Genomic DNA, 26,725 nt, shown 5'->3' with positions numbered 1-26,725 from the left:
GAATTGTCGATTTAAGCATATCCAATATCTTCAGGAAATCAATAGACAGTATTTTTATGTTTCAGGACTGTAAAGATACGAATGGAACTGTTAAACTGAAAATGCTGTATTTTACTGATCAAAGGAGGTCGGGCTACTATACATTTAGTAATTTGCCTCATAGTTTATACATTTCAGGGAATGTCATGAAGTTGGGACACCTAGGGACTTGTTGAGTTGTCAGAGGTTCCTTTGGTAAGCTTTTGGTGGCGTTAAAATTAGGTTCATTCACTAACCAGGAGGAAGTAATTAGATTGAACAAGAAAGACTTTAGTACTTGATGGCTTTTTTCCAAGAGATTTTGTCAGCTTATTTTTGAATGAGTGCTGTGATATTTTAGTTTTCAGCCTCAATTTTCCTCAGTTCTTTAAGGTGAAAAAATTTTAAGCTAATACCAGATAACTCCTTGAAAAAAAATGTTGACATAAGAAATAAAGAGGCTTAAAAACCAGAATATAATTTTTCATGGTGTTTTGAAAGCTTAAATTAGAAGAACATTTTATAATTAAAACTATGGTGCATTTAAATATTCATTTAGTTTGGAGAACTTTCCTTGTACCTAGTTGTATTTCATAGTGTTTTTATGGTAAGCACAGTTAATCTGCTATAGAAATAGAGCATAAGAATTACTCATAATTCTTTTTTTTAATGTTTGTTTATTTTTGAGAGAAAAAGACAGAGAGAGAGAGGGCGGGGGGAGAGACAGATTGAGAGGAGGATGGGCAGAGAGAGGGAGACACAGAATCCTAAGCAGGCTCCAGGCTCTGAGCTGTCAGCACAGAGCCTGATGTGGGGCTCTTAATTCCGCTTTCTCAGTTTGTAGCATGCACCCTGAAAGAGCACCTACTTTTCAGGAGAGAGGGAGAGAGAGAATCCCAAGCAGGATCTACACTGTCTGCACAGAGCCCCATGTGGAGCTTGAACTCACAAACCGTAAGATCATGACCTGAGCCCAAGTTGGATGCTCGACCAACTGAGCTGAGTCCCCCCCAGGTGCTCCTACTCATAATTCTTAATGAAGGAAATAAAGAGCTTTGGGCTTTATAGTACTGATAAGATTTTATGCAATAAAGGAGTGTTAAAAATATTCTAGAAACATGGTTAAGTTTCTTAACTGATATATGTATGTTACCTTGCAGTATCTGATTTTCTCAGTTTAAGATAATCAAATGTTGGGGCGCCTGGGTGGCGCAGTCGGTTAAGCGTCCGACTTCAGCCAGGTCACGATCTCGCGGTCCGGGAGTTCGAGGCCCGAGTCGGGCTCTGGGCTGTTGGCTCAGAGCCTGGAGCCTGTTTCCGATTCTGTGTCTCCCTCTCTCTCTGCCCCTCCCCCGTTCACGCTCTGTCTCTCTCTGTCCCCAAAATAAATAAAAAACGTTGAAAAAAAAATTAAAAAAAAAAAAAAGATAATCAAATGTTTTTTTCTTATGAATGACTTGATTTTTTAAAAATTTCCTTTAGGTAAAAGTGCAGTTTTAAAATGTCTACTGGATGTTCACAAAATTTTTCAGGAAAATGACCCAGCTTACATTCTGAATGATCTCTACATCTCAGACTACTGTGTGTGGATTCAGAAAGCCAAGTAAGTTTTGAGTTACTTACGAATTTTATATGCCCCCATTTCTGGAATACCTCCTGACCCAGGAGGAAGAAAATGAAATAGCCTGGGAGACAAGTTGTAATGAAAAAGAATACTCCATCTAGATACCAAATGCTTTAAAAAGTGACTAGATCAACATGGGGAGCTTGGCAAATTGGCTTTGGGAAAGGTACAGATGGTAAAAATTTTACTGGAAAACATGGTTATAGCCTAGAAAGTAGATGTGAGAACAGACAGTTCTGATTGGTTGTGGCTATGCTATTGACTGTCCAATATGAAATCTCAAGATTTCATACGTGGGTGTCCAGACTTGTGTCTTTGGTGTACTCACAGTGGGCTGTGAGTGTGTGTGTATGCATGTGGGGGCACCTTGTGCAAACTCCATTAAGACACCAGCCTAATCAGCCGTCATCCTGGTGAGAGTTGTGCACTCATTGGCGAACCACTGGCTTACAGAATCTGTTACACAGAGTATAAAAAGTACAACCTTCAATGCTTCATGTGATGATTCTTGGTAACACTGGTATCTACGGGTCTGAACTCTCACAAATAGGCTCCTTGCACGTGGTATGTAAGATTTTAAAAAAGCGTTTACCATTTCCTCCCTCAGAGAGGGAGTTTAATAAGTTTATTAAGTTTAAAAGGAGGTGAGCTTTTAGGGTGCCTGGGTGGCTCATTTGGTTAGGCATCCAACTCTTGACTTCGGCTCAGGTCATGATCTCACGGTTCCTGAGTTTGAGCCCTGCATCTGGCTCACTGCTGTCAGTGCAGAGCCCACTTTGGATCCTGTTTCCTGTCTCTCACTGCCCCTCCCCTACTTGCTTCCTGTCTCTGTCTTAAATAAAAATAAACTTAAAAACTGAACTTTTCTCTTGTGAAGAGGTTCAACAGACGTATGCAAATTAACCATTTCAGTAGCAGGAGACAATTAACTGAGAGCATACAAACAGAGCTGTTGATGAGAATGCTTCTTAAGGGTTATGGGGAATGGTGGCACAGTATCACTCGTGACTTAGAAGAAAAACAGCCACGATAGTTGTACTGTTGCTGTGATTGGTAAATGAGTGCTTTAGCATGCCTTTAATGCCTGTTTTGAGTGAGCCATTATATAGAATTCACTTTTGGCCTCTGTTCACGGGGAAGCAGCCCTAATGCCGAGTGAGATGAGAAAACGTTGTGGCCATACCTGTGGTCGGGAAAAGCTGACAGTCTGCTCAGCATAACGCCTAATACCATACAGCAGGTGGTGGTGGGGTCTGTGGTGGAAATCTCAATGGCTCCAGATGGAGAATTGCATCTTTGACCCCTGAGGTCATCATGGCGTGTCATCACTCCCGTTTGATCCTCCTGCTAATTGAGCTTGTCAGGTACCCTGCTGCCATTTCCTGTTGTTTTCATAATAAAATTAAATTGAAATAGTCTATTTGTGTGGGTTTAGATTTTTCTTGTTCCCTTCAGGGTGAGGATTTTATAAACATGCAGTGAGCACTGAGGTTTGTTGTGAGGATCCCATTTCTAGGAGTGCCTCCTTTCTCTATGGCATTCCTCATTAACTAGAGAAAAGATTGTGTTCCATTAAAGTAGAAGGGCGTGTGCCCCTGTGTGCATGTGGGGATTACCACACCTCCTTGCGCTTAAAAAATCCTTTTTCCCTTGGTTTTAAGTTGCACTTATCTTCCTAATAATTGTTATGATAATACTAATTTTTTCAAAGAGATAATGGATTGGGAAATGAGACAGAAGAGGGATACCAGCAGGAGCTCTTCAAACTACTTTTTTTTTTTTTTTAATGTTTATTTATTTTGAGAGGTGGGGGAGAGACAGCCAAGCAGACAGAGAATCTCAAGCAGGCCCTGAAGCCCTGAACTGACAGCACGGAGCCCAACGTGGGGCTTGAACCCATGAACCTTGAGATCATGAACTGAGCCAAAATCAAGAGTCTGATGCTAATTGACTAAGCCACCCAGGTGCCCCTCTTCAGATTACTTTGGAAAAGAATTTTTTTATTATTATTTATTTATTATTTGAGAGATAGAGTGTGAATGGGGGAGGGGCAAAGACAGAGGGAGACACAGAATCCAAAGCAGACTCCAGGCTCTGGGTGGTCAGCACAGAGCCCAATGCAGTGCTCGAACTCACGGATCATGAGATTGTGACCTGAGCCGAAGTCTGATGTTGAACCAACTGAGCCACCCAGGCACCCTAGAAAAATTTTTTGGACTTGACCAATTTGACCATAACTTTGCTTTCCCTAAACAGGCTGTATTGGTTTCACTTTGTGTGTTACATTTTAACTCTAGTTGAATCTGGCTATTTTTTTCTTTCTCTTGAAATAATACATTTGTTCATTTACCTGATTTTTATTCAGTTTTCTGATTTAATCCTTAATTTTTCAAGCGTAACATAATTGAGGTTCCATGGTCATCTTTACCCTGAACTGTCTTGGCTCTAAATCATTTATACTATAGTGAATGTTCATGATTTCCATAACTAATTTCTTCCTCACCATTCATCTTCTGGTTTATTTCTTTCCCATAGGGTTTATCAGTGAGATCTTGCACCCAATTTTTATGTTTTAAAATAGTTCTGTATTTTCTTTAATTTCTATTCGATGATTTTGATTCTAAAGACTGAAATTTTATTTACAATATCAGACAAGTGCTAAATTCTAATGAACACAAAGAACAGCATTTCATTTTTATAGTCTGACATTCACTTTGGCAAAAACTTGTTGGAATTGGGTTGCGAAGTCATTCTTATATTCAATTAATGAAGTTAGGATAACAGTTATCCTGCATTTTGCTTTATACTGTGTAGTTCTTTTTCCTTGTGATGCCTGTGTCTTGTAGAGCATATTTGCAGATTTTCAAAACTGAAGGTCCTATATTCTTATTCTGGGTTAAAGTCTGGGAATTATTTTTCTGAAAAGGAACACCCCCTGCCATCCTTCACCGTAAGCGTCATTGGAAGTTTCGAGAATGGTGGTCACTGCAGCAAATGCTCCCTGGGTGGCAGCATGAGGAAGTGATTTGCTTGAAGTCATGTAGCATCTCTGAGATAGGTGTGTGATAGTGTCAGAGTTTCTGGATCTGGATTTCATGTTTTCCCAGCCATGCCTCCTAGATAACCAGTTTGTCTTTACCCATGGCATGTGGGGGGAAAATGCCAGAAGACACAAGTTCTCCATTTAGAGAGCTTTATCTGTTGGAAGAGGAGTTAGTGACTCACTCATCTTCCTCCTAGATGTTCCCATAGCTTTTGGTTTAAGATCATGTAGGCATATTTCACGCCTGCCTCATTTTGTAGTAATTGTAGTGCTTATCTCTTTCCCCTTCTACAATTTTAAAGTCCATGTGAATGAGCATCTCTCTGGGCCTGTCAAAGTCCTTGGGAGCACAGTAGGTTTTTGTTGAATTGAATGGTACTCAGTACAGACAGTTACATGAGCATTTTTCATCGTTTAAAAAAAAAAGAAAAAAGCATAGCACTCTAAAAACTATGCATTGGCTCTTACTTATTTTAATTGACATTTCCAGCTACATTCAGTGGATTTTGCCCTTCCTTGATTTCTTTCCTGGTGGGCTTCCTTAGCAGTAGCAGGGATTGTTCTGACCCTCTGAGAGTTTACACCCTTTTACATAAACGTGGCTAGAAAAGCATGAGCTGTAGTGTATGTGCCAGTTCTTTCTTTTCATTGGCGGCAATGCTTGAGCAAGTCACTTTCGTCAGTTTATCTAATGCAGCCAATGTTAGTATTTTAGTATTCCCTCTATTTTCCAGTGCATTTTTAATTTTTTTTTTCAACGTTTATTTATTTTTGGGACAGAGAGAGACAGAGCATGAACGGGGGAGGGGCAGAGAGAGAGGGAGACACAGAATCGGAAACAGGCTCCAGGCTCTGAGCCATCAGCCCAGAGCCTGACGCGGGGCTCGAACTCACGGACCGCGAGATCGTGACCTGGCTGAAGTCAAACGCTTAACCGACTGCGCCACCCAGGCGCCCCTCCAGTGCATTTTTAAACCATTGGAAGTAATAGTGCACATGTCATTTTGTAACTTGTTTTCTCTTTATAATAGTACCCTATGAGTAATTTTCCTTTACCACATAATATCCATAGCATAGTATGTTTTTTAAACAATTTGTTTCTCATTGTAAAAGGAGTATGCGCCCACTGAAGAAAATGTGACAGTGCATGGTTTTAATGGGTGGTGTATTTTGAAATACAGGGGGTCAAGTAGGGTATTATTTTGTTGTTGCTACGTGGAGAAATTTTGGTTGCTTCTTTTTAAAAAACTGAAATTAAAATCTAAAATCTTAGGTGTCTTTCAGTCTCAGTTTGAGCTAGTCAAGAAGGTCTTAAATCATACTTTTTCTAATACAGTTTTTTTAAGGTAGTTGGTTATGGAGAAAAGAACAAAAACGTCTTTGAGGAAATGAACCACTTTGCGTCGAACTGATAGTTTACTCTGCTTTATACACTTGGTGCATTTATTTTTTTCACTTTTTTTTTTTTTATTTTTTTTTTATTTTTGGGACAGAGAGAGACAGAGCATGAACGGGGGAGGGGCAGAGAGAGAGGGAGACACAGAATCGGAAACAGGCTCCAGGCTCTGAGCCATCAGCCCAGAGCCCGACGCGGGGCTCGAACCCACGGACCGCGAGATCGTGACCTGGCTGAAGTCGGACGCTTAACCGACTGCGCCACCCAGGCGCCCCTATTTTTTTCACTTCTTTTTAGCATACTTTGCCCACCAGATCTTACTTTGTGGCCCTTTGGACACTAATATGGAAAGTTTTTAGAGGGAAGCTGTTCTACCACTGAATCATTGTATCTTACTTGATAAATCCTGGACCTCAGTTTCCTCAGTTGTAAATGAACATAAGCCATTTCAGCCCTGAAATCTTAAAATTCTAGAAAACTTAGGACCTCATCGTTGCTTTATACTGTTTCACCTGCTTCCTCTGTGTATGTGCTTTGGTAGGGGATAGGTTATGCTCCTGAGAATAGCACAGATCTCTTCCTTTTGGCTCTCTCTTGTTCTTGGTTCACCTGTCAAAAGTCATGGGCATGGGGGTAACTCACATGCCAAGGTAGAACGTTAACATTGAGTGTAAAAGTGGAATTACTTATTTTTTCAGCCACTAATTGTTGAGCCTTACTATATGCTAGGTCCTGAGGTGGGCAATGGGGATACTGTGGTGAACGAGAGGCACACCATCTTAAAGCTGATCTTGTAGTGGGGAGTACAGATGTAAGGGGAACACAGTGCTGTAGCCTGATAGCATCTGTAGTGGGGAAGCATGAATGCTGTGGAAGCACTTAGGAAGCCACATGTTTAGCCTTGGAATAGAGGAAACAGCTTCTGGAAGGAACAGTTGAAGCTGAGAGCTGAAAGACGAGTAACAGTTGGTCAGATGCAGCCGGGGAAGCTGGGGCAAAAAGTATTTCAGACAGTAGGGACAGAAGAATATGATTCTTTTAGAGAGCTCAAAAGCTCAGTATGGATGGATCACAGTATAGGCATGAGAGGGAAGAAATGAGGCCAAGGAGTTCATGTGGAGCCTTGGCCACTTGAAGATGCTTGGACTTTGTCCTGGGAGAGTACGGGGTGACTGAAGAGGTTAAGCCATACAGTGTCTGGGTGAGTGATGTGATGAGATTCAGATTCTGGGAAGAGCCATCAGGTCCCCTTCCAGGGAATGAACTGAGTGGGGCAGAGCTCAGACTTAAGACTGAAGTCCTCATCAGGATGTGGGTGATGCTGGCAAAAGGTGTGGACTAAGCCAGGGGAGTGAGCAGGGAAGGAGACTGGTGGTCATATTTGAGAGGTGGATGAGCCAGGACTTAGTAATGATGGGATGTGAGGGGAGAGGGAGAAGCGGAAGCATCAAAGAGAAGATCCAGACTTTGACTTGGCCAGTTAACTGGGCCATTTGAAGTGTATTTGCTGAAATTAAATAATAGTGGAGAGAGGGTGTAGGTTGGAAAGGAAGAGAGAGGGAGGGAACATGTCAATTTGAGGTCTTTAAGGAATATCTGTGAGGAAGTAGTCAGGAACATTTGGATCACAGCTGGAAAATATATATGGAAGAGAGTTTGGACAAAGAAGGGATCTAAATAGCAAAGCATAAAAAACGGTATCTAGTTGCATAGTACTATTACACATATGAATATAATAATAATCAGGAATGGATCCGTTCCAAGCCGGGAAAATAACATCATGCAGAGGAGTAGATGAGTAAAACATGTAAGTAACATGATGAACAGATTTCCTGGTTGTAGCTATGGTGTGTTGGAAGGGTGAGAACGGATGTAAGGCTTTTTCGCATTTAGATCAGTTTTATCTGTCCTCGTAGTATCTCTTTATTACTGAATAAGAGAGTTCACAGTTAGCTTGGGGTCGTGGTGTTTTGGTAATAGAACCACATTTGAAATCCTTATTTCTCCCATTTGGTTACACAAGAGAAACCCACTCAGACTTTTATAGTAAACATAGCAACTTTGTTAGGAGGCTCTAGGTTATCTTCTGGAACCCAGGTGCAGGGAGTACAGCTGGACTTCATGAGCTCAAGTGATGAAGAAGTAACAGCAGTCAGCTTACTCTCTGGTGACATGAGGCCTCTCGTGTTGCTTCCTCATGGAAGTCGCTGCCACCCTTCTCTTTTGATGCACATGGGCGAGAATGGCTGTTTCCGCAGCTGAGTTCATGTGTACCTAGTTTCAGTAGAGGTAAACTACGAGTCCCTTGCTTGTAATTCCAAGGGAGGAGGAATGGTGGGCCCAACCACGAGTCAGTGTCTTCCTGGTCTAATTGCCTTGGTCACAGTGGGCGTGGGGCAGGGATGCTCCGTAAGGCGGTACACGCATGACACTGGGGCCCACTTTGTCACTAGTGGCATTTTGGAGAGGGATGCATGTGGGGCATGCAGACACCTTAATAGACACTGCTGTAATTCCATGATGCAGTTCTGAGCCATAGCTGAGGAAGAACCCTAACACTTTACCATCACCCATGTCACCGATAGTCATAATAAAGGTACAGTGTTGAAGGTGATTTCAGGGGTCTGTTAAATTCAGGCATACCACCTAATAATCAGACACTCTAGGTGGGTTTACTTTTGTATGGGAAGTTACTTCTGTGATAAATGGTAAAATGTTAAGTGTTACATGAGCTGCTAATGATTAGCATATAGAAATTTCAAGAAACAATTGTGCATAATTTCAAGCAAGTTAAACCTCTCTTGAATTGAAATCATTCTTGGTAAGGTGCTTATTCTGGCATGTCAAGTTGCTCTTTGGTTTTACTGTTTATTTTTAATTAAATCCACAAATTCATCCTGGATGGGAGTGGGTTTTATCTCTGTAAGAAAAGATTAGTGCATGCCAATATTCATTCACTTGTATGCCTTCTGTGGGGTTTCATATGGAAAGGATTTACTTAATGGTTCTTTACCTTATCACCAGTAGTTCAGCAGTGCCCACTGGGGACTGTAGCTCTTCATTAGACTTCTCTTACAAGAAATGTGCCAATAAATCATAGGATTATGAATGTTCCTACAGATTTCAGACTAAAATAACTCTTTGTATAGATACCAATGCTCTCTGCAACTATGTGTATTGAGAAAACTAGCAAAAGAATTCTGTACCTGAATGTTAAAGTTTTGTGGCTTTTTTTTTTTTATTGTAGTTGTTTTGCTTATTATGTTTTTCTTGCTTGTAAATTTTTTTTTAATGTTTATTTCTTTTTGAAGGAGAGAGAGACAGAGAGTGAGCGCGGGTGGGGGGGGGGGGAGGGCTGCAGAGAGAGCGGGAGACACAGAATCCGAAGCAGGCTCCAGGCTCTTAGCTGTCATCACAGAGCCCGACGTGGGGCTCAAGCTCACAAACCGCGAGATCGTGACCTGAGCTGAAGTCGGATGCTTAATTAACCGACTGAGCCAGCCAGGCGCCCCTCCTTATTTGTAATTTTTACCCTACTTTTTCTTAAAGGTAAACTTTTTATTTTGGTACAGTTTTATATTTCTAGAAAGTTTGTGAACATGATACAGAGTTCCCAGATAACCTATGCTCTGTTCTCCTATGATTAACGTCTGATATCAATAATGAACCATTATTGATACATTATTATAAACGGCAGTCCATAGTTTATTTAGGTTTTTCCTAATTTTTACCCAATGGTTTTTCCTATCCCAGAATACCATGTTTTGTTTTGTTTTTACTAAGAACTGGAACTCAAGAATCAGTAATGTTCAGTTTCTTGCACATTTTGATTCTTCAAGAGCTTAAATGCTATTGAAAGGTAGTAAAGTGTTACTGAGATACTAAGATAGCTGATATATACAAATACTCCAACCATCAAGATTCCAGACCTTTAAAACACTAGTATTAACATATTTTGATAATTTTTAGATATTTGGAATTACATAAGTCATTTATTATTTTTACTTCTACATGTGCTGCAGGCATCATTATTATGATCTATGAATAAACATTAGAAGTTTGCAAAGATATAGTGGGCAAGACTTTATATTTTCATGTTAACTTTCTTAAGGTAGAGATTAGAGGTGAAAGTGTGCCTGTGAGTTCTTGTAAAAAGTGGATGAGAAGTCCCAGAGGTGAAATAGGTGGCTTCCAAACTGGAAAATGCCCCCATGTTTATGGTACATGGGGGCTTGTGTACATCAGGCCCATTTTAGAGCTGTGACTGGGTGGCTGTGTCAGGTTTGTGTCTGTTCTTGTTTTTGGTCTTGGGTACTTGGCCAGACTTCTCAAATCCTTGGTTTTGGCTTGCTGGAGTCAGGGCTTTTTATAGTGTGTAATTAGCGACTGTGTGAACAAATTGGCATTTTCCCTCACCTCCTTGTTCTGAGGCTTGTTCACCCATCAGAGGTCTTTGGAGGATTCTCCGAGGATGCTCACAGGATCAAGTGAGTTCGGGGTGGGCTTGATTTAGTCCGGTTTTGTAAACCAGTATTCTCTACTTGATGTAGAATTGTCACAGTGCTCGGATTGTCTTCACATCTCATTCCGAGAAGAGGCTTACGTTGATTAATGTGGCGTACGTGTGGTTATCGCACTTGGAAAGTGCTCTGTTTAAGAAGAGCTTTGTCAAGAGCGTCCTTTGAATGGAGTCACACGAAACCTTTTTAAAAAAACTGTCAACTTCAAGTACAATTTTCTTTTTCTTCTGCCTATTATGATTGAAACCCAATCCTTGTTATAACATAATTATCTCAACCCAAGGCAGCAGGGAGTTGCTGCCTTAATGTAAGGGGTGTGAAGTCCCCTAAATAAATAGAGGATTAATTACATTCACAGCATGTTGTGAAGGTGATGAGATTGATTGTGATCATTTGACTTGTCCCATTTCCTGCTCTGTCTACTTTTCTGAATAAATACAAGCTGGGAAAATAATAAATAGAGCTACAGAGCATATTGTCGGGACTGGGGTGGGGAACGATGTGGGGAATGGGCCTGCTTGAAGTAGAGTTCCACATTTTGAGTGATACATGCTATTTATCTTACATAATTTTATCAGTGATGATTCGCTTACTATTCTCAATTTAAACAGCTTTCTGGGAAGTAGTTTTTATCTAAAAAAAAATAGATATTAGCGGAACATTGAAATAATTTGACAGATTGTATTTTCAGTGGGTGGATATCAACAAATTTCTGATTCATTTTTAAATGTTTTCACTTAGTGTGGCTTTTTGAAAGGTTTAAACTAAAGAAAATGTTAGCTGTTATACGTTTGTATTGTCTTTTCCTTGTAGAGGCTCTGTGCTTTTCTTAAACTTAAAATGATTAATTGGTACTTTCCTAAAGTAGATCATGTTTTCTGTTTTTATTTTATGTTTGTCTTACCTCCTTTGCCTGGACAGTTTTATAATGTTGTAAATTGTGATTTTGATTTATACATTTATTCTCCAAATTTTTTATAGCAATGGCCTCCAAAGGGAAGTGTATTTACCCCATGGAGCACATTGAACAGTCTTTTTGGAGTGGAGGAAGACTAGAATAGGCATATCTGTTTACTTTTAAATGTTTATTTATTCTTGAGGGAGATAGGAAGACACAGAATCCAAAGTAGGCTCCATGCTCTGAGCTGCCAGCACAGAGCCCAACACCAGACTCAAACTCACAAATGGTGAGATCATGACCTGGGCCAAAGTCGGACACTTAACCGACTGAGCCACCCAGGCACCCCTTCTGTTTATTTTAAAAGAAAGAAATCAAGGTCATTAATGGATTTCTAGCAAAATGTCATGTTTTGTGAATACCAAACGTATTTTTAGTGATAGGATACTTGATCAGAAGTTTGGAGCAACGACCATCTTCATTTCCAAAGAGAATCACATATGTTTATTCTGAGTGATGACAGGGGAGGGTCGTCTTGCCTAAGCCATTGAAGTTCAGGTTCAGGGACTCAAGTTGGTCTCTTCCAGTTGCTTGAACTAAGTTGAAGACATGTAGGATTCTGTGAGGAATGATTTTGTGATTTATTGTTAATTACTGACTCAAGGAGAATGGGTCCAGAGAAACCTGGACTGTGAATGTTCTCAGGGTCAAAGGTGTTGCTCAACTTGGTACCCCAGCACCTTAGTCAAATGCGTGTTGCTTATTAATGACGTTCAGTAAATGCTCATTGAACTGAAAATATCTTTTCTAATTCAGTTAAAAGCTTCAATGAAAAGAAGCAGCTTTACCTTCTTTTTACATGATACTGAACCTACCTCTTGTAGGACCTGTAGTGTGTGTCCTGCTCTTCATATCCTAGCATAAAACAAGGATGCCTGCTTTTATAGAGGTGGTATGTATTGGGATAAATGACAAAGGAAACCTATAACTTCCTGCTTGTTTACTTACGTATGAGGAAGTCAGAATGAGTTGGAGGTATGTAAGAGAGAGCCAGAGAATAGTGTATGGGTGTTTGGATTATCAGGTAGATGGATGTTTAGATCTCCTGCATGCCATCTATTTATTGTTGTGCAGAATTGGCTCAGAGTGTGGTGTTGGGAATGCCATGTACCTTTCCCAAGGGGTCAGGCTCAAGAACTGACCGTCTTAGGATCTGTACCCACCTGCTGTCCCTCCCCAAGTCTGGAGACAGAGTGTGTGTACGGTGGTTGGGAAGGAAGAAGAGATTCCAGCCATCACTTCCAGGATGTTCCCCAGACTGTCATCCCCAAATTATGCACATGGCCAGGAGACATACTGAGCGATCTGTGGTGTGATTGAGGGATATCAGGTATAGCCATTCGATTTAATCCTGTTTCCCGTCGGGAGATAGCCTGTGAAAAGTTTTGTAGATTACACCACATCTATCTGAAATATTTATGTCTTTATTAATGATTAATACCTTATTCTTTATAATTATCAATTACTTAATTGTTAAATGTGATTATTTATAATGATAAATATTTCTGTTTTCTGTGGCTCATTTGTTTTAAATGAGTTTACAGTGTAATTGAACCTGAAATTTATTGAGCACCTGCTATGGCTGGCATTGAACTCTGTGCTATAGATAAGATCAAGGTCAAAATTTCTGCAGCAAGGAGCCCACTGTCTGGGAGGGTTAAGGATACTGTACTGCCATGAAAAATCATAACTGGAAAGCTAAATGGCAAAAACAGTGTATAGGAAGCTGTATGTGCTGAAGTGTTGCAATCACATTAAACACATATTCACAGGGCAAAAATCCTGGAAGGAAGCTCATTCATGTTCATAAAAAATCATCTTTGGTTTGTGGATTCATGGGCACCTTTTCTATTTCATACTTTTTGGTGAGCATGTATTTTGTTTTCCCCCCAGATATACATCTTACTTTCATCAAGTATAACAGGATATTACACAAGTAAATAAAGTTAAAAGTGTGGTGGTCTACACTCAAGGCTCAACTACATAGATAAAGGCATGAAAAATGGAATCCCTTATGCCCTGAGTGGAATGAAATAAATGGAATAATTAGATAATCAGTGCTTGTTTGAGCTCTCTCAAATATTAACTTGCATTTGAGTCACTGTTTTATTAATTTTAGGAAACCACATAGCAGAAAAGAGACCACCATTAGGAGTCAACTGTGTGCATGTTCTTAGTCTTACAAGAACACATCAAGCAATAGAAAATATGTCTATTATAGTACTTTTGCCTTGCGTTTAGTTAAATTTTTGTTAGTGTTGTGGTGGATATATTACCTCACAGATTTATAATGTGGTGTGCTTTAAATGACAAGAGTGAAAAGTGATGTCTGTTCTGACCATCTTGCTTTCTCCAGACTCATTCTTGCCCTGCAACCTCAGGTCACCTACATACCCAGAGTTGTTTTGGGGGAATGTTATTTTTTGATGCCTTACTAGAACCCAGAGTTAGTTTTTTGAGCAAAGAATAAAACACCTTTGCACATGTAGTATTAGGTACCTTTGTGCTATTCCAAGTAAGCTTACCAGCCAAGTTAGATGTTATTGCTGTCCTTAGAGCCCCCTAATACTTCAGGAAAACAAGGGTTTAGTTCTTATTGGGAGAAATTGCCTTCATTTTGAACTTGATGTTAAAAATTACAGTTGTCAGCATATGTCCTATATTCTTGTTTTAAATGGACACAGCAGTTAAAAGGGTTTCACTTATGAGCGGTGTAGGCTAAAGCTTTGTGAATAAAATGATTGGCAAAGGCTCTCCACTCTATTAAATACTGGATTAATTATAAAAAGCAAGCTTTAAAAACTCAAGAAGTTGCAATGCTTGTATTCTCAACACAGCAGCACTACACATACTAAGGTTTCAGAGGCTTTATTATAATCCATGATTTCAGGTAAAATTGCAAATCTAAAATGTTCAGAAAGTAAATACTGGGTTTATCTTACCTTTTTATCAGAAAAATCCAGTCTTGCTCCAGGTTTGTAAGAGAATATTTTGGTTTTGATTTTAAACAAGAGCTATAAGCATGTTCCCATCTTCTTTGTAGGACTGTGTAACATTTTTCCACGGATCCTACTTTTTCAAGGATCACCTACCAGTCTGAGATGGGCTCTCCCTTTGAGGCCTGGGAGTGAGAGGTGATACCATACGTCTGTTTTGTTTCATATCTGTTGGGGTCTTGTTACCCTACTGTGGTGGTTGGGAGTGGGGGTTGTGACTGCTTTAGGCTTGAATATCTCTTCTTCCATCCATCCATCCATCCATCCACCCATCCATCCATCCATCCATCCTTTCATTCAACAGATTGTTACAAGGTTCTACTCTATGTGACATTCCATGCCAAGATTCTGAGCCTAGGATGGTAAGCGAGAACCAGACATGGCCCCCACCCTCCAGGAACTTAAGGTCTAAGGGAAGAGAATTGTTAATCAAATAACCAGTTACACAGAAAGTGGAGTCAAAACCTTGGAAAGGGCTACAGAAGAAGTTTGTTGTCGCTGAGAAAGCACATGATCGCTGACCTACTCTACTTGGGGGGATGAGGGGTGAGGAGAGCTGTGTCAGGGAAAGGTGTGCTTTGGGTACTCAAGTACAAGTAGGAGTTAAGACAGGTGGACTTTAGGAAGGTGTAGTAGGTCCAGCATGTGCAGAAGTCCTGTGGCAGGAGGGACTTTTGTGTGTGTTCAAGAAACTGAAACAAATAGGGTGTTCAGTGTGGCTGAAACAGACAAATGTGTGCATGTGGAGGAGGTGGGTGCTGAGGGGCCATGATGAGGCTGGTGATTTAACCACGGCCCAGATATTACAGTACCTTCTAAGTTGTGTTCAGAAGTTTAACTTTTACCCTTAGAGCAACGGGAAGCCAGGGAAGGATTTGGGGCATCTGGTGGGAGAAGATCCATGGCAGGGACAGTAGTGTGAATTGCTTATTAGGCCAGTTTGAAAGGTCCTTGGGAGGCATGAGTGTAGCCTGACCAGGGCAGTAGCATTAGGAACTAAGGTGGATTTGGGGAGGGTGGGGGAAGGCAATAGGGAGCGTGACACCTGATGCCTAGGTTTATGGCTTGTGCAGCTGAGCGGATGAAGAGCCCTAATTAGCATAAAGTAATTCTCAGGCTGTTGGCTTTTCTTAGAGAAATTCTTCTCTGTACAGAGCCCTGCCTCTCTGTGGGTGATCTGTACTTTAGTTTATAATTCTGGGTAAGGGATAGTTGTCTTTCTTTGTTATTGTTCCCTTTATTATTTAAAGGAACTGTTGGACTCAGGTATTTATGGAAGGTTACCTTTTGTGTACCATTTTTGTTTGTAGAGATATTTCTTAAAGTATTTTTTCATGAAATACAAAATAATAGAATACATAAAATATATGTGTACATTTTAAAGAATAATAAATTGAATATGCCTGTACCCACCATCAACCTGAAGAAATAGATAACCAGGAGCACCTGGCTGGCTCAGTCAGAGGAGCAAATGACTCTTGATCTTAGGGTCGTGAGTTCGAGTCCCACGTTGGGTGTAGAGACGACTAAAAAAATAAATAAGATAAACTTAAAAAAAAAAAAAAAAAAAAAGATGACCAGTTTCCCAGAGGCTTCCTGTGGAACCAGCCCCAATCATGTTTCCCCCTCTACCACAACCCTGACTTTTGTGTTAATCATTACCTTGCTTTCCCTTAAGGTTTTACCATCTATGGATGTACCCCAGTTTACTTTTAGTTTTGCTCACTTCTCATACTGTGTGTGCTTTTCTATCACTTGCCTCTTTGGATGTAATGTTTTTTTCTTTTTTCCTTTTTCATTTATCCGTGATGATGTACAGTGGTGTAGTTTATTATTTTTTTTCCTGTGGTGTACTTTGTCATTGTGTGATACATTGCAGTTTGCTTATCTATTCTCTAGATTGTTTGTTGGTGAATAGTTTCTTTCCAGTTTGGGTTATTAGGCAAACACTGCTCTGAACATCTTTGTGCGTGCTTCATGGTGTGCTTATGTACAGCTTCTCTAGCAAGCTCTGTGCCTGGGAATGGAAGTGCTAGGATTTAGGGGATGGCTGTGGGTGAGACTTTACTGGGTGATGTCCAGCTGTCTTCCATAGTGGTGGTACCAATTTATTTCAAATGCTTCACCCACTGGCAAAGTACGAGAATTTCCCTAGTTCAACCGCAATGCCAGCACTTGTTTAGATTTTAAGATTTGACAATTGGTGAGGGTGTTGAAAGAGTTCCTTTTGTCGTTTCCATTTTCGTTTTTTTGATAGGTTATGAGGCTGAGCATCTTTTCATGTGTTTATGGGCCTTTCGTGTTCGCTCTTCTTTGAGACGTCTGTCTGTGGTATTGCCTATTGCTCATTAGTGCTCTCTTTCTCTTTTTGATTTTTAGGATCCTTCTGGTATTCTGGATATTAGTCCTTTATTAGTTAAACATGTTGCAAACATTTTCTCCCAGTTTGTAGTTTATCTTTTTAGGTTCCTTGTAGTGTCTTCATAAGCAGAAGTTTTTAATTTTAATGTTGTAGAATTTATCAATATGTTTCTTTATAGGCATGCTTTTTGTTTCTCATTTAAGAAACTTTGTATGATGTGGATGTCATAAAGATATTCTCATATAGTATCTCCTGAAATTTTTATTCTTTTGCATCTAGCATCTAAGTCTTTAGTCCACCTGGAACTGATTTGGTGCATTTCATGAGAGAGGGGATCCAGTTTCATTTTTTCTCATATGGATCACCTTACCCCAGCTTCATTTATTAAATAGTCCATCCTTGCCTCATGCATCCTGCAGCGCTCACCCTGCCATACATCAAGTTTACATCTATACTTGGATCTGTTTCGGGGTTGTCTTTTCAGTTCCACTGCTTTGCTTGTCTGTCATGTGCGCATACCATACATTCTTAATTACTGTGGCTTTATATCTTAGAATCAGCTTGTCAAGTTCCATGAAAAACATTTTGATTGGAATTGCTTTGAATCTATAAATCCATTTGGGGAGACTAAAACATTTAGTCCCCTTCCATAACATGGTATGACTCTGTATTTAAGTTGTCTTTAATGGCGTTCAATAAAATTTTATCATAGTATCCTTAAAAACTTTGTACATCTTTGGTTGGAATTAACTGCTATAGATTTTGTGTGTTGCTGTTGTAAATGATAGTTTTTTTAAAAAATCACTTTCCAACTGTTTAAGCATCTAGAAATGTTAATTTCACATTTTTATATCAATTTCTGTATCCAGCTACCTCGCTAAACTCTACTATTAACTGTTAGTATGGGTTCTCTCCAGTTTTCTGTATAGGCAATAGCAATGCAAATAGTGATAATTTGGTTTCTTCTTTTCCAATTTTTATATTCTTTCTTTCTTTTTCTTTATTCTTCATCTTACTGTACTGTTTACACCCTCTAGCACAATGCCCAATAGGTAATGGTGGTCAGGTATTTCTCTATCTTGTTCTTCATCTTTAAGAAAATGCTTTTGATGTTTGCTGCGGGCTTTTGTAGATCGCCTTTATCAAGTTAAGAAAAGTTCACATTATTCTTAGTTTGCGAAGAGTTTTTGATCTCAAATGGTCCTTGAATTTCATTGCGTATTTTCCCTCATCTTTTGAGATGATCTTAAGGTTTTTCTTTTTTAATATGTTGATATAATGAATGGCATTTTTAAAATTTCTAACTTAAGTCAGGCCTTGCATTCCTGGGATAAACCCATCTTGATTGTGATGAATTTTTTAAATGTGATTCTGGATTTGATTTGCTTGACTGTGTTTGTGTATTACACACACCAAGAAACAGAAATGGAGAGAGAAGGAGGGAAAAAGGAGGAAGAAGGAGAAAGGAATTTGGCTCATAATTTTCCAGTCTTGTACTGTCCTTTTTTGTTCTCTGAGGTAATTTCTATGAATTGTAATCTCTTCCTTGATTCTTCAGTAAAATTCACCAAAACCATCTTTCTTCTTTTTGAGATTTCTAACGATTCAGTCACATTTTCCAATTGTTATAAAACTGTTCTGGTTCTCTATTTCTTCTTGAGTTGGTTTTTGATAGGTTGTGTTTTTCTTGAAATTTGTCCACTTCATCTAAATTTTCAAAAGTATCAGACATTAAGTTATTCTTATTTTCTCTTAACTGTTTTCTTTACAGCATCTATGCGTTGTTTTACTGTAATGATTGTATTATTGTGTCCTATCTTACTGTAATATTCATGTTTCCTTCTTTTTAAAAAAATTAATCTTTCAAGAGAGTATATTTGACTAGTTTATCAAAGAACCAATATTTGCTCTTTTGATCTTCTAGTTTTGTCTTCTGTGTCATTAATTTCTGCTTTTTTTTTTTTTTATTTGAGAGAGAGAGAGACACTGAGTCTTAAGCAGGCTCCATGGTCAGCAAAAACCCCTCTGCAGGGCTTGATCCCATGATCCTGGAATCATGACCTGTGCCAAAATCAAGAGTCTGATGCTTAACCGACCAATGACCCATGTGCCCCTACATTTTGCTGTTATCTGTATCATTTAATTCCTTCTCTTTTGGGGGGTTTCTTAGGCATCCTCTTCCCCCACTTATCTAGATGCTTAATTCATTAGCTTTGGAGCCATTATTTAAGCCTATACACTTTCCCACAGGCGTCTGCTTTGTGTGCACTAACAGGGTTTGAAACATACTGAATTTTCATTATTATTCTACTCCAGATATTTTCTGATTTTACTCATGAAATGTGGAGAAGTATGTTTCTCCTTTCCATGTAAATGGGGTTTTTATAATGCTGTCTTTGTTCCTGATTTCTAATGTCCTTGTATTTGTCAGAGAATTTTACCATTGTTTGAAATTTGTTGAGATTAATTTTATGTCTCGTATGCAGTCACTTTCATAGATTTTAAACCTTGAGTTCTGTGTCCATTGGGTGAAACTCATCAGTTGAGCTTTTTAAAGTTTTTTATCCTTGTTGGTTTGTTTTGTCTGTTTCATACATCAGTTTTTGCCTTGGAAGAGTTGTGTGAAAATCTCGTACTGTGTTGGTTGTGTCATTATCTTCCTGTAGACAGTCAATTTTTAGTTCATATTTTGACGCATATTTTATTCATTTTTGCTAGTTTAAAATTGTTACATCTCCCTGGCAAATTGCAGTGTTTATTATGTAGTGGTCTTCTTTATCACTAATAATGCTTTTTTACCTTTGTTTATTTTGTCCTATATTAATATGGAGATCCCAGCTTTCTTTTGGTTAGTGTTTACCTGGCATATCTTCTTTCTGTCCTTGGAGGAATTAACTTTTATAGACATGATTCTATAAGCTTTTGGTGACTGGTTTCACATTCAAAGATAATTACAAAATCTTGTATTTTTTGTATGTGAAAAATGTACTCTGAGCATAGGATGTAAAGCTGTGATGGGATAGTAGTTTGGACCCAGTTGTGACTTTAGATGTTTTGGGGGTTATTTTGGTCTTAACTGTTGGGCATGTTGACATATGTGGGTTCCCTGATTCAGGTATATCTGTCTTTGACTCTCCACCCCACACTGAATCATTCACAAAGTCCTTGTAATTCTTCCTAGATGATGTCTTTGATTTAAATTCCTCTTTTTGGTCTTACTGCTTGTCTTTTAATTCAGGCTCTTGTTTTCTCACTGATGCCGGAGCATTCTGTCTGTTCTTCTTGCCACCAGAACCTCATTCCCCTCTTGTTTTTCCTGCAATAATGCCAGTCTGATCATTCTGAAATGCCCGTTTTGATCATGGCTGTCCACAGAAGTTCTCGGTGATTTCCCCTTCCCAGCAGCACAGAAGCCTGAGTGCCTCAGCTGGGCTCACGGCCCGAGCTCTGTATCCTCCTCCTCCTCATCTTTTATGCTTCATCCTTCACTCCTGCTGACTGAGCTCCCTGTCCTTCTCCTGCCAGACAGATACTGTCACCACTTCCCAAGTTTGCCATAAACTTCAGCTTTTCATTGCCTTTGTGTATTCCGTTTTCTCTGTCAGGGATACTACATTTTGTTTGAAGCTTTCTCTCGTCACCCCAGCAAAGTCATCTCCATTGTACGGCTTTTCTTGGCGATGAACATCTTTAATTCAGTCACTCATAGAATTGAAATGCTGCACAGTCTTCTCATTTGGGGATCAGTTCCCCCTGTGCTGTTGTCACTGTGTGATTGCTTAGCCTTGTCACAGATGGCTCCAGTGCCTAGAAACCCTCTCATGAGTGAGAGAGCCTGTTCTACTCTGAAGCACCTTAGATTGGTTAAAAAAGTTCTCCCTTAAGTTGGACTGAAATCTATTTTCTTCATGTGAGATTGATTGATTGACTGATTGATTTATAAGTAGGCTCCATGCCCTACTTAAGTGTCAAACTCACGACCCTCAAGACCAAGACCTGAGCTAAGATCAAGAGTTGGACACTTAACTGAGCCACCCAGGTGCCCCACATTAGTTTTAATTCTGAACCCATATAGAATAAGTCTGTTCTCTCTTCTACCATGCCTTCAGCTATCTAGAGGATCGCTACTATATCCCTTTTCAGGGCTCCCAATCTACTTTTTTTGTCTTGAAGTTATTCTTACAGGTTCGTGCGTCCCAAATCTTCAGCGTTCCTGGTCTTCTTTTAGGCAAACTACTTTGTCAGTACTTCCCCTGACAGTACTTCCCAGCATCCTTTTTAAGTATCCTTCAAGCTAAACAAAACATTCCAGGTTTGGCCAGGAAGTAGAGAGGAGCTTTTGAGCTGTTACCTTTCAGGGTTGTGTGTGTGTGTGAACATTACCGTATTCATTTAGTCTGGGAGCTCATCTGCTTATTATTGGGAAACCTCAACACACTATTCTTAGAGTTTACAATTAGCCAAAACTCTTAACAATTTAGTCTCAGACATTGGTGTTTAACTGTAATTCTGCTTCTCTATAAGTGGTTGAAAAACTTTGTATTTGTCCCTGTTCGTTTGCACCTTTTTGGATTGGGTTTATTCTGTCCACCTGTATTAATAATATTTTCGGAACTGGAATCTGCCATCTGCTGTAACATAGTTTGTAAACTTCCTCTTGAAATCCCTTCAGCGATCATTTTTGAAGTACCTACTGTATGCCAAGCATAAGGCAAGGCCCTGGGGAATTGAAGAGGCGTTAGGTTAGATAAAGCTTCCACCCTTAAGGAATTAGAATGAACATTTTCTGATTTCATCTAAGACAGTGAATGAAATGTGCAATGAGGAAGTCTGTCGTTAACAGCTTTGTGCTCTTCACTAGATACTTTCCTTCAGTTTTTAAATTGCTCTCACCTATAAAGTCAAATGTGCGTCCAGTCAGCTTTATAATCATCCACCCTGTTTTCTGTATTCTGCCCATAAAGAAGACACAGGAAATTGTCATATGCCAGCTTAAAACCTGGGCCCTGTCTCTGCGCGAGGCTCCTGAAGGCCACCGTTTCCCCCTCTTAACTGCCTGCCGTTCGTGGATTTTGAGTTCACTGTCTTTGATTTCATCATTTTCCTTTTACCTTTTTGAAGTGAAGCGGGATATAGATGCCTCTTTTCTGTCTTCTCTGGATGTTGGAGGCTAGAAACATGGTTCTGATTCCGTCCCTAATTATTTTTTCTGTGATGAGCAAACTGTCTTTTCTGTTAGTGTAACCTGTGTCACAAGTTTTGCCTTCCCTAATACCAGCTATCATGTTATGATTTGGGCATTTTTTCTTTTCTCTTCATTCTCAGTTTATTGAACAGACCGACAGACCTTGGTCACACAGAGCCAGCAAACTCCATGAGTCTTCAGAGATATAGTCTGGCCCAAGCCAGGTCCTGATCATTCTGTCGTCTTAAGCCACGGCCCACAAAGCCAAATCCTGCTTTTAATCCTCCTGTTTGCAGGAGCCAAACCCTCCTGCAGAAGGTTGAGGTCAGAATGTGTCCCTTGCCATCAGGAATGTGGAGAGACCATAGAGTATCATGGTTAAGAGTGTGGGAGCCAGCTGGCTGACTTCACATCTCTGCTCTGCCTGTATGGCCTTGGACAACTCATATAAATTCTCTCTGCTTCAGCTGTTCACAAAATGCGGCGAATTAGATGAGGAAACACATGCGGTATGATTGGAGCATGTTAACACAGAGTAAGCAGTCGATAAACGGTTCGTGAATAACAAATTGCCAGCCATGCAGTGCTTGCTTAACAATAACACCGGCTGGGTTAGGCACTGAGTCTGCAATAGTAATAGCTCACTGCATGGCAGGTGTTGTACTGTGCACTTTACGTTCATCATCTCTCCTGATTTCACAGGTACTATGTGAATTTGGGGTCTGTGTCCATTTTGAGAGCCCCTGGTTAGAAATATGGAAATTGAGGCTCAGAGAGATAAGGTAATACAGGTCTATTTGTTCTTCAGAGCCTGAGCTTTTAGCCCCCTTGCTGTGGTCCGTCAGTTAGTTCCCTGTCATCTTCCAGAGTGACTGACACCAGACTGCCCCCCATTAATACTGCACGCGCTGTAGACAAAGTTTCAGCGTGGTTTCCCTAATTGAGCATTTAGTCTGGTTGGGGAGAAGATACACAGATGGCAGAATTAGAGCACTGTGGAGTGGGAGCCCCTCCACATCGCCAGTGGTACAGTCATAAGAAAGATCGGGATTCGAGGAAGGGCGACTCGGTGTGGTCTAGGAGGCTTGGGAAGTAGAGTGTTGAATTGGGAACTTGCGATGGGTGGAGTCTGGCCAGGGACAGAAAGAAAGGAAGGGGAAGTTCTAGGCAAGGGCACAACTGAGGCAGATCCCCAAACTTAGGGTGTGCTGGGTATGGGAACAGAGGTAAACTGGTCACACTAGTGGCAGGTCCTTAAGGGGTGTACACGATATGTTAGGGCATAGGGGAGAAGGAGCGAAGTCTGCAGAATGTGGAAGTTGCACGCCAGGGGCCCTTGGGTCACATTTGGCGCTCAGTGAGTTTTTAAAAACTTTGAATTGGTTGTCAGCACTTAAAAATTGAAAGATTTTATGTAAAAGTCTGGATTTACAGCTGCTCTTGAAATACCGGAAGTCCTGGCATTTGCTGGGCCCACATCCCCACATGGTAACAATTGGCTAGAGCTGAGGCCAGCTGTCTCCATTATGCAGGACTGGCGCTGTCTGCTGTGGCACAGACCCCCGCCCCCTCCACTAGACTCCATCTGCATGGCCAGTGAGAGCAGCACAATTGGTGGCCTTGGCTGAGTGGACAAGGGGTCTGATACCGGATCAGAAGTTCCTGTACTTTCTTCCTGCCAGATTGCAAGCTCCATGCAAGCAGGAGCCATGCTTTGCTTGTGTACCACTTTACCGCTGGGGCTAGTGAAATGCCCAGCAAATCCCAGGCACTCGATAACTGTGGCACCTGTGTGACGGCAGTGACCACGTTATAGTGGAATCCATCTCAGAAGCTGCAGCAGGCCTCTCAAACGCTTAGGAGAAAACAGAGAAAACAGACTGATGACCCACACACCAGTGGGCTGTATGGGTCATGTTGAACCCTGTTTTTAAGGCAAAATGTGGATGACCAGTAAGCAGCAAATAGGCTGCTTATAAAGGAGAGAGTGGTCTGTGTGCTTGTCAGGGCAAAAGCTGGTCAGGAATTGCTGTTCCCAGCACCTCTCCCGCAGGTGGAGAGCTACCCTGTCGGTTTCTTCTTCAGACACACACTAAACGATAGGAATGCGTAAGTAAGGTTTGTGGCATGTACGTACTTCATTGCCTCCCTCAGCAGGACAGTAGCATGACGGAGATCACAGCTAGAGCTCGGGCCTCTGTGTGGCTTCACGAAAACCTGTAACACCGATTTACTTTTAACCAGGAATATGATCTTTCTTCTTGGCTGCTGCTGTTTCCCCTCTCCGCTGTTCAGCCTGTGTTCTTGTTTTGTTTATTTATTTACTCGCCTTTCTTCTGCACTTGGTATTCCTCCGGGCTCCGTCTGAATGCACCTTGCCGTCGGGAGCACTAGGAAAGAAGAAAGTCAAACTGTCTCTCCCCTCGGGCTCCAGCTCTGGAAAATCAAAGCCAAGCAGAGGCAGCCCTTCGCCGCCTGCAGCAGGGTCAGCGATTTGTGTAATGTTTTCCCTGTCAGCTCATCTCTGCTGATTTCTTGTGTTTTTGAGCAGGGGAATGAAAAGCTGTAGCGCTGTGGCTGCCTTTTTTGAGCAGGTGGGAACCGCAGCTGGGATCAAAGCCCAGCTCCGGTGCTCCCGCCGACAGCAGCCCCTGCTTTTTTGTAAACCGCTCATCGCAGGGGCTGGATTTGTCTCTGTGGAACGAGGTGGCTCCAAGAAAAACCACCAGCACAGATGCCCTGACAAGGAATGAAAGGAGAGAGCATTTCTGCCTCTCACCCCATGCGGGAAGCGTTTGATAACATCATTTGAATCAAACCATAATTAGGCTTCTGCAACCAGTTCGTGTAGGAACATGAAATGCTGTTCAGCCAACAGGTTTGGTTCTAACAACCATCTGACTGGCGGTTTAAGTTGTACTGTGTAGCCCTATATTTAGTCAAATAATATCTTTGAGCCACTTTTTCATTCTTATTTTTAGCCATCAGTAATTTTTGTAGGTAGTAATTTGGGTCTGATTGGGCAACTTTGGCAACTCTTCAGTTCTAATTATAGAAGACTTTTTGCTTCTATGTCTTGATGATAAAGCGAACAGGGGATTGTAAGGAGCTGGCCAACAGACTAGTTGAGTCCTAATTTTTGAGAATCGTGGTTACCACCTTAAAATATGGAACACATTACAGTTCCCGTCCAGATAAAACTACCCCGGGAGACTTAATCTGCATGCATGTTTTGTCAAGGATTGGATCCCATGACATAGGAAAGATTCTCCAGTGGTTTTCCTGGCAAGTGCCCTCTTCAAGAATCTTGTTTCATGTAGTAAATGACCTCTAATTACCCACATGGTATCACTACCGCACTGTGAGCCAGGACCTAGTGGGTCTGCACATCAGCAGCTCTGGCCGTCCTTGGGATTAACCCTTTGCCATTAGGCACATGTTTGCTTCTGAGCACCGATGAAGCACGGACAGGTGTACAGACCTGTTTAGCTCATGTGGCCAAGGAGAGGATCCGACAGGCTCATGCATATGAAAGCCGTTGGAAAACCCTCCAGTCTGATGCCGGTGTGGAGTATTAGTACTCAAGGTTGTGGTTAGTCCTGTGGCCTTAGCTATGTCTAGGCCTCATCTTTGTCAAAGAAAATTAGATTGGTGTGGTCCAATTTTGTATGCAGAGCCACATGAGGCTCTTTTAATGTAATCAATTAAATAAGATTTAAGATTCAGTTCCTCAGTCACATTGGTAACATTTCAAGTTCTCAGTAGCCATGTAACTAGTGGCCACCTTGCTGGACAGCATAGAGAACTTCTCTGTCATTATGTAAAGCTGTACCGGACAACCCTGGACTCGGTTATCTCTCAGATATCTTCTGATCTGAGTTGGTGTAGACTTCAACAAAGTGACATGCTTGGTTCTTAAAGGAGAATTGTGCCCTCAATGTCATCCCTGCCACCCGTAACAGGGGCTTGGATAGGCTGAAATCTGTACTCCTTGCTGTCCTGGTGGCTGAGCATGAGGCCTTCCTATGGCATCGTCTCCAGTTTTTTACATGAGATAAGTTCGTTGTAGAATGATACATTTTGGGGCCCTCAAATAGTTCTATCTAGTTTGTATTTGTAGTACGAAGTAATATAGAATTCTGACTTGGCCACAATTGTTCTTTTTTTGCTAAGCTTCTGGGTCTTCCTTTTTAGGACAAGGTAACCTGTTGCTGTTTCCCCTGAACTTGGGACACTGTAGGGTGGGTCTCAGGACCAGGTGAATAAAAGGTACTAGAAGAAGCAACAGAGGCATGGCAACATGATCTGGAGATTATAAGTAGCCAGGTGGCTGTCAATGCTAGGAGAGGGGGTAGGTGTGAGTAAGCTTAATAGACTAGAGAGGTCAGCCAGGAAGAAATGAGAGAGGTAAAAATCAAGAATAAAGCTAGGTTCCACAGTTCAGGCTATTCAAATATATTGGTCCCTTTCATCACCTTTCAGTCAGTGAGGCCTTCTTGAAGCACTCCTGAAAATTGAACACTCCCCACCCGTAGCCCTCCCGGGCCACCTTTTTAGCTGTTTTTTTTTTTTTTTTTTTTTTTTTTTTCCCCACAGCACTTATACCATCTGGCACATTCTATA

The 26,725-nt window shown here is 40.9% G+C and overlaps 1 protein-coding gene across 1 annotated transcript in view; it reads left to right on the top strand.

The window, feature by feature from the left end:
• SHQ1 (SHQ1, H/ACA ribonucleoprotein assembly factor) overlaps nucleotides 1–26,725 on the top strand; it is a 99,126-nt gene that overhangs the window by 54,515 nt on the left and 17,886 nt on the right. The window contains exon 10 of the mRNA XM_030307244.2: nucleotides 1,501–1,621. Coding sequence (XP_030163104.1) covers nucleotides 1,501–1,621 — 121 coding nt within the window. The remainder of the gene's footprint in view (nucleotides 1–1,500; nucleotides 1,622–26,725) is intronic.

This window comes from Lynx canadensis, chromosome A2 (genome assembly GCF_007474595.2).
Source record: "Lynx canadensis isolate LIC74 chromosome A2, mLynCan4.pri.v2, whole genome shotgun sequence".
Classification (NCBI taxonomy): Eukaryota; Metazoa; Chordata; class Mammalia; order Carnivora; family Felidae; genus Lynx; species Lynx canadensis.
Note: the sequence above shows the minus strand (reverse complement) of the source record. Positions and strands in the feature narration are given on the sequence as shown.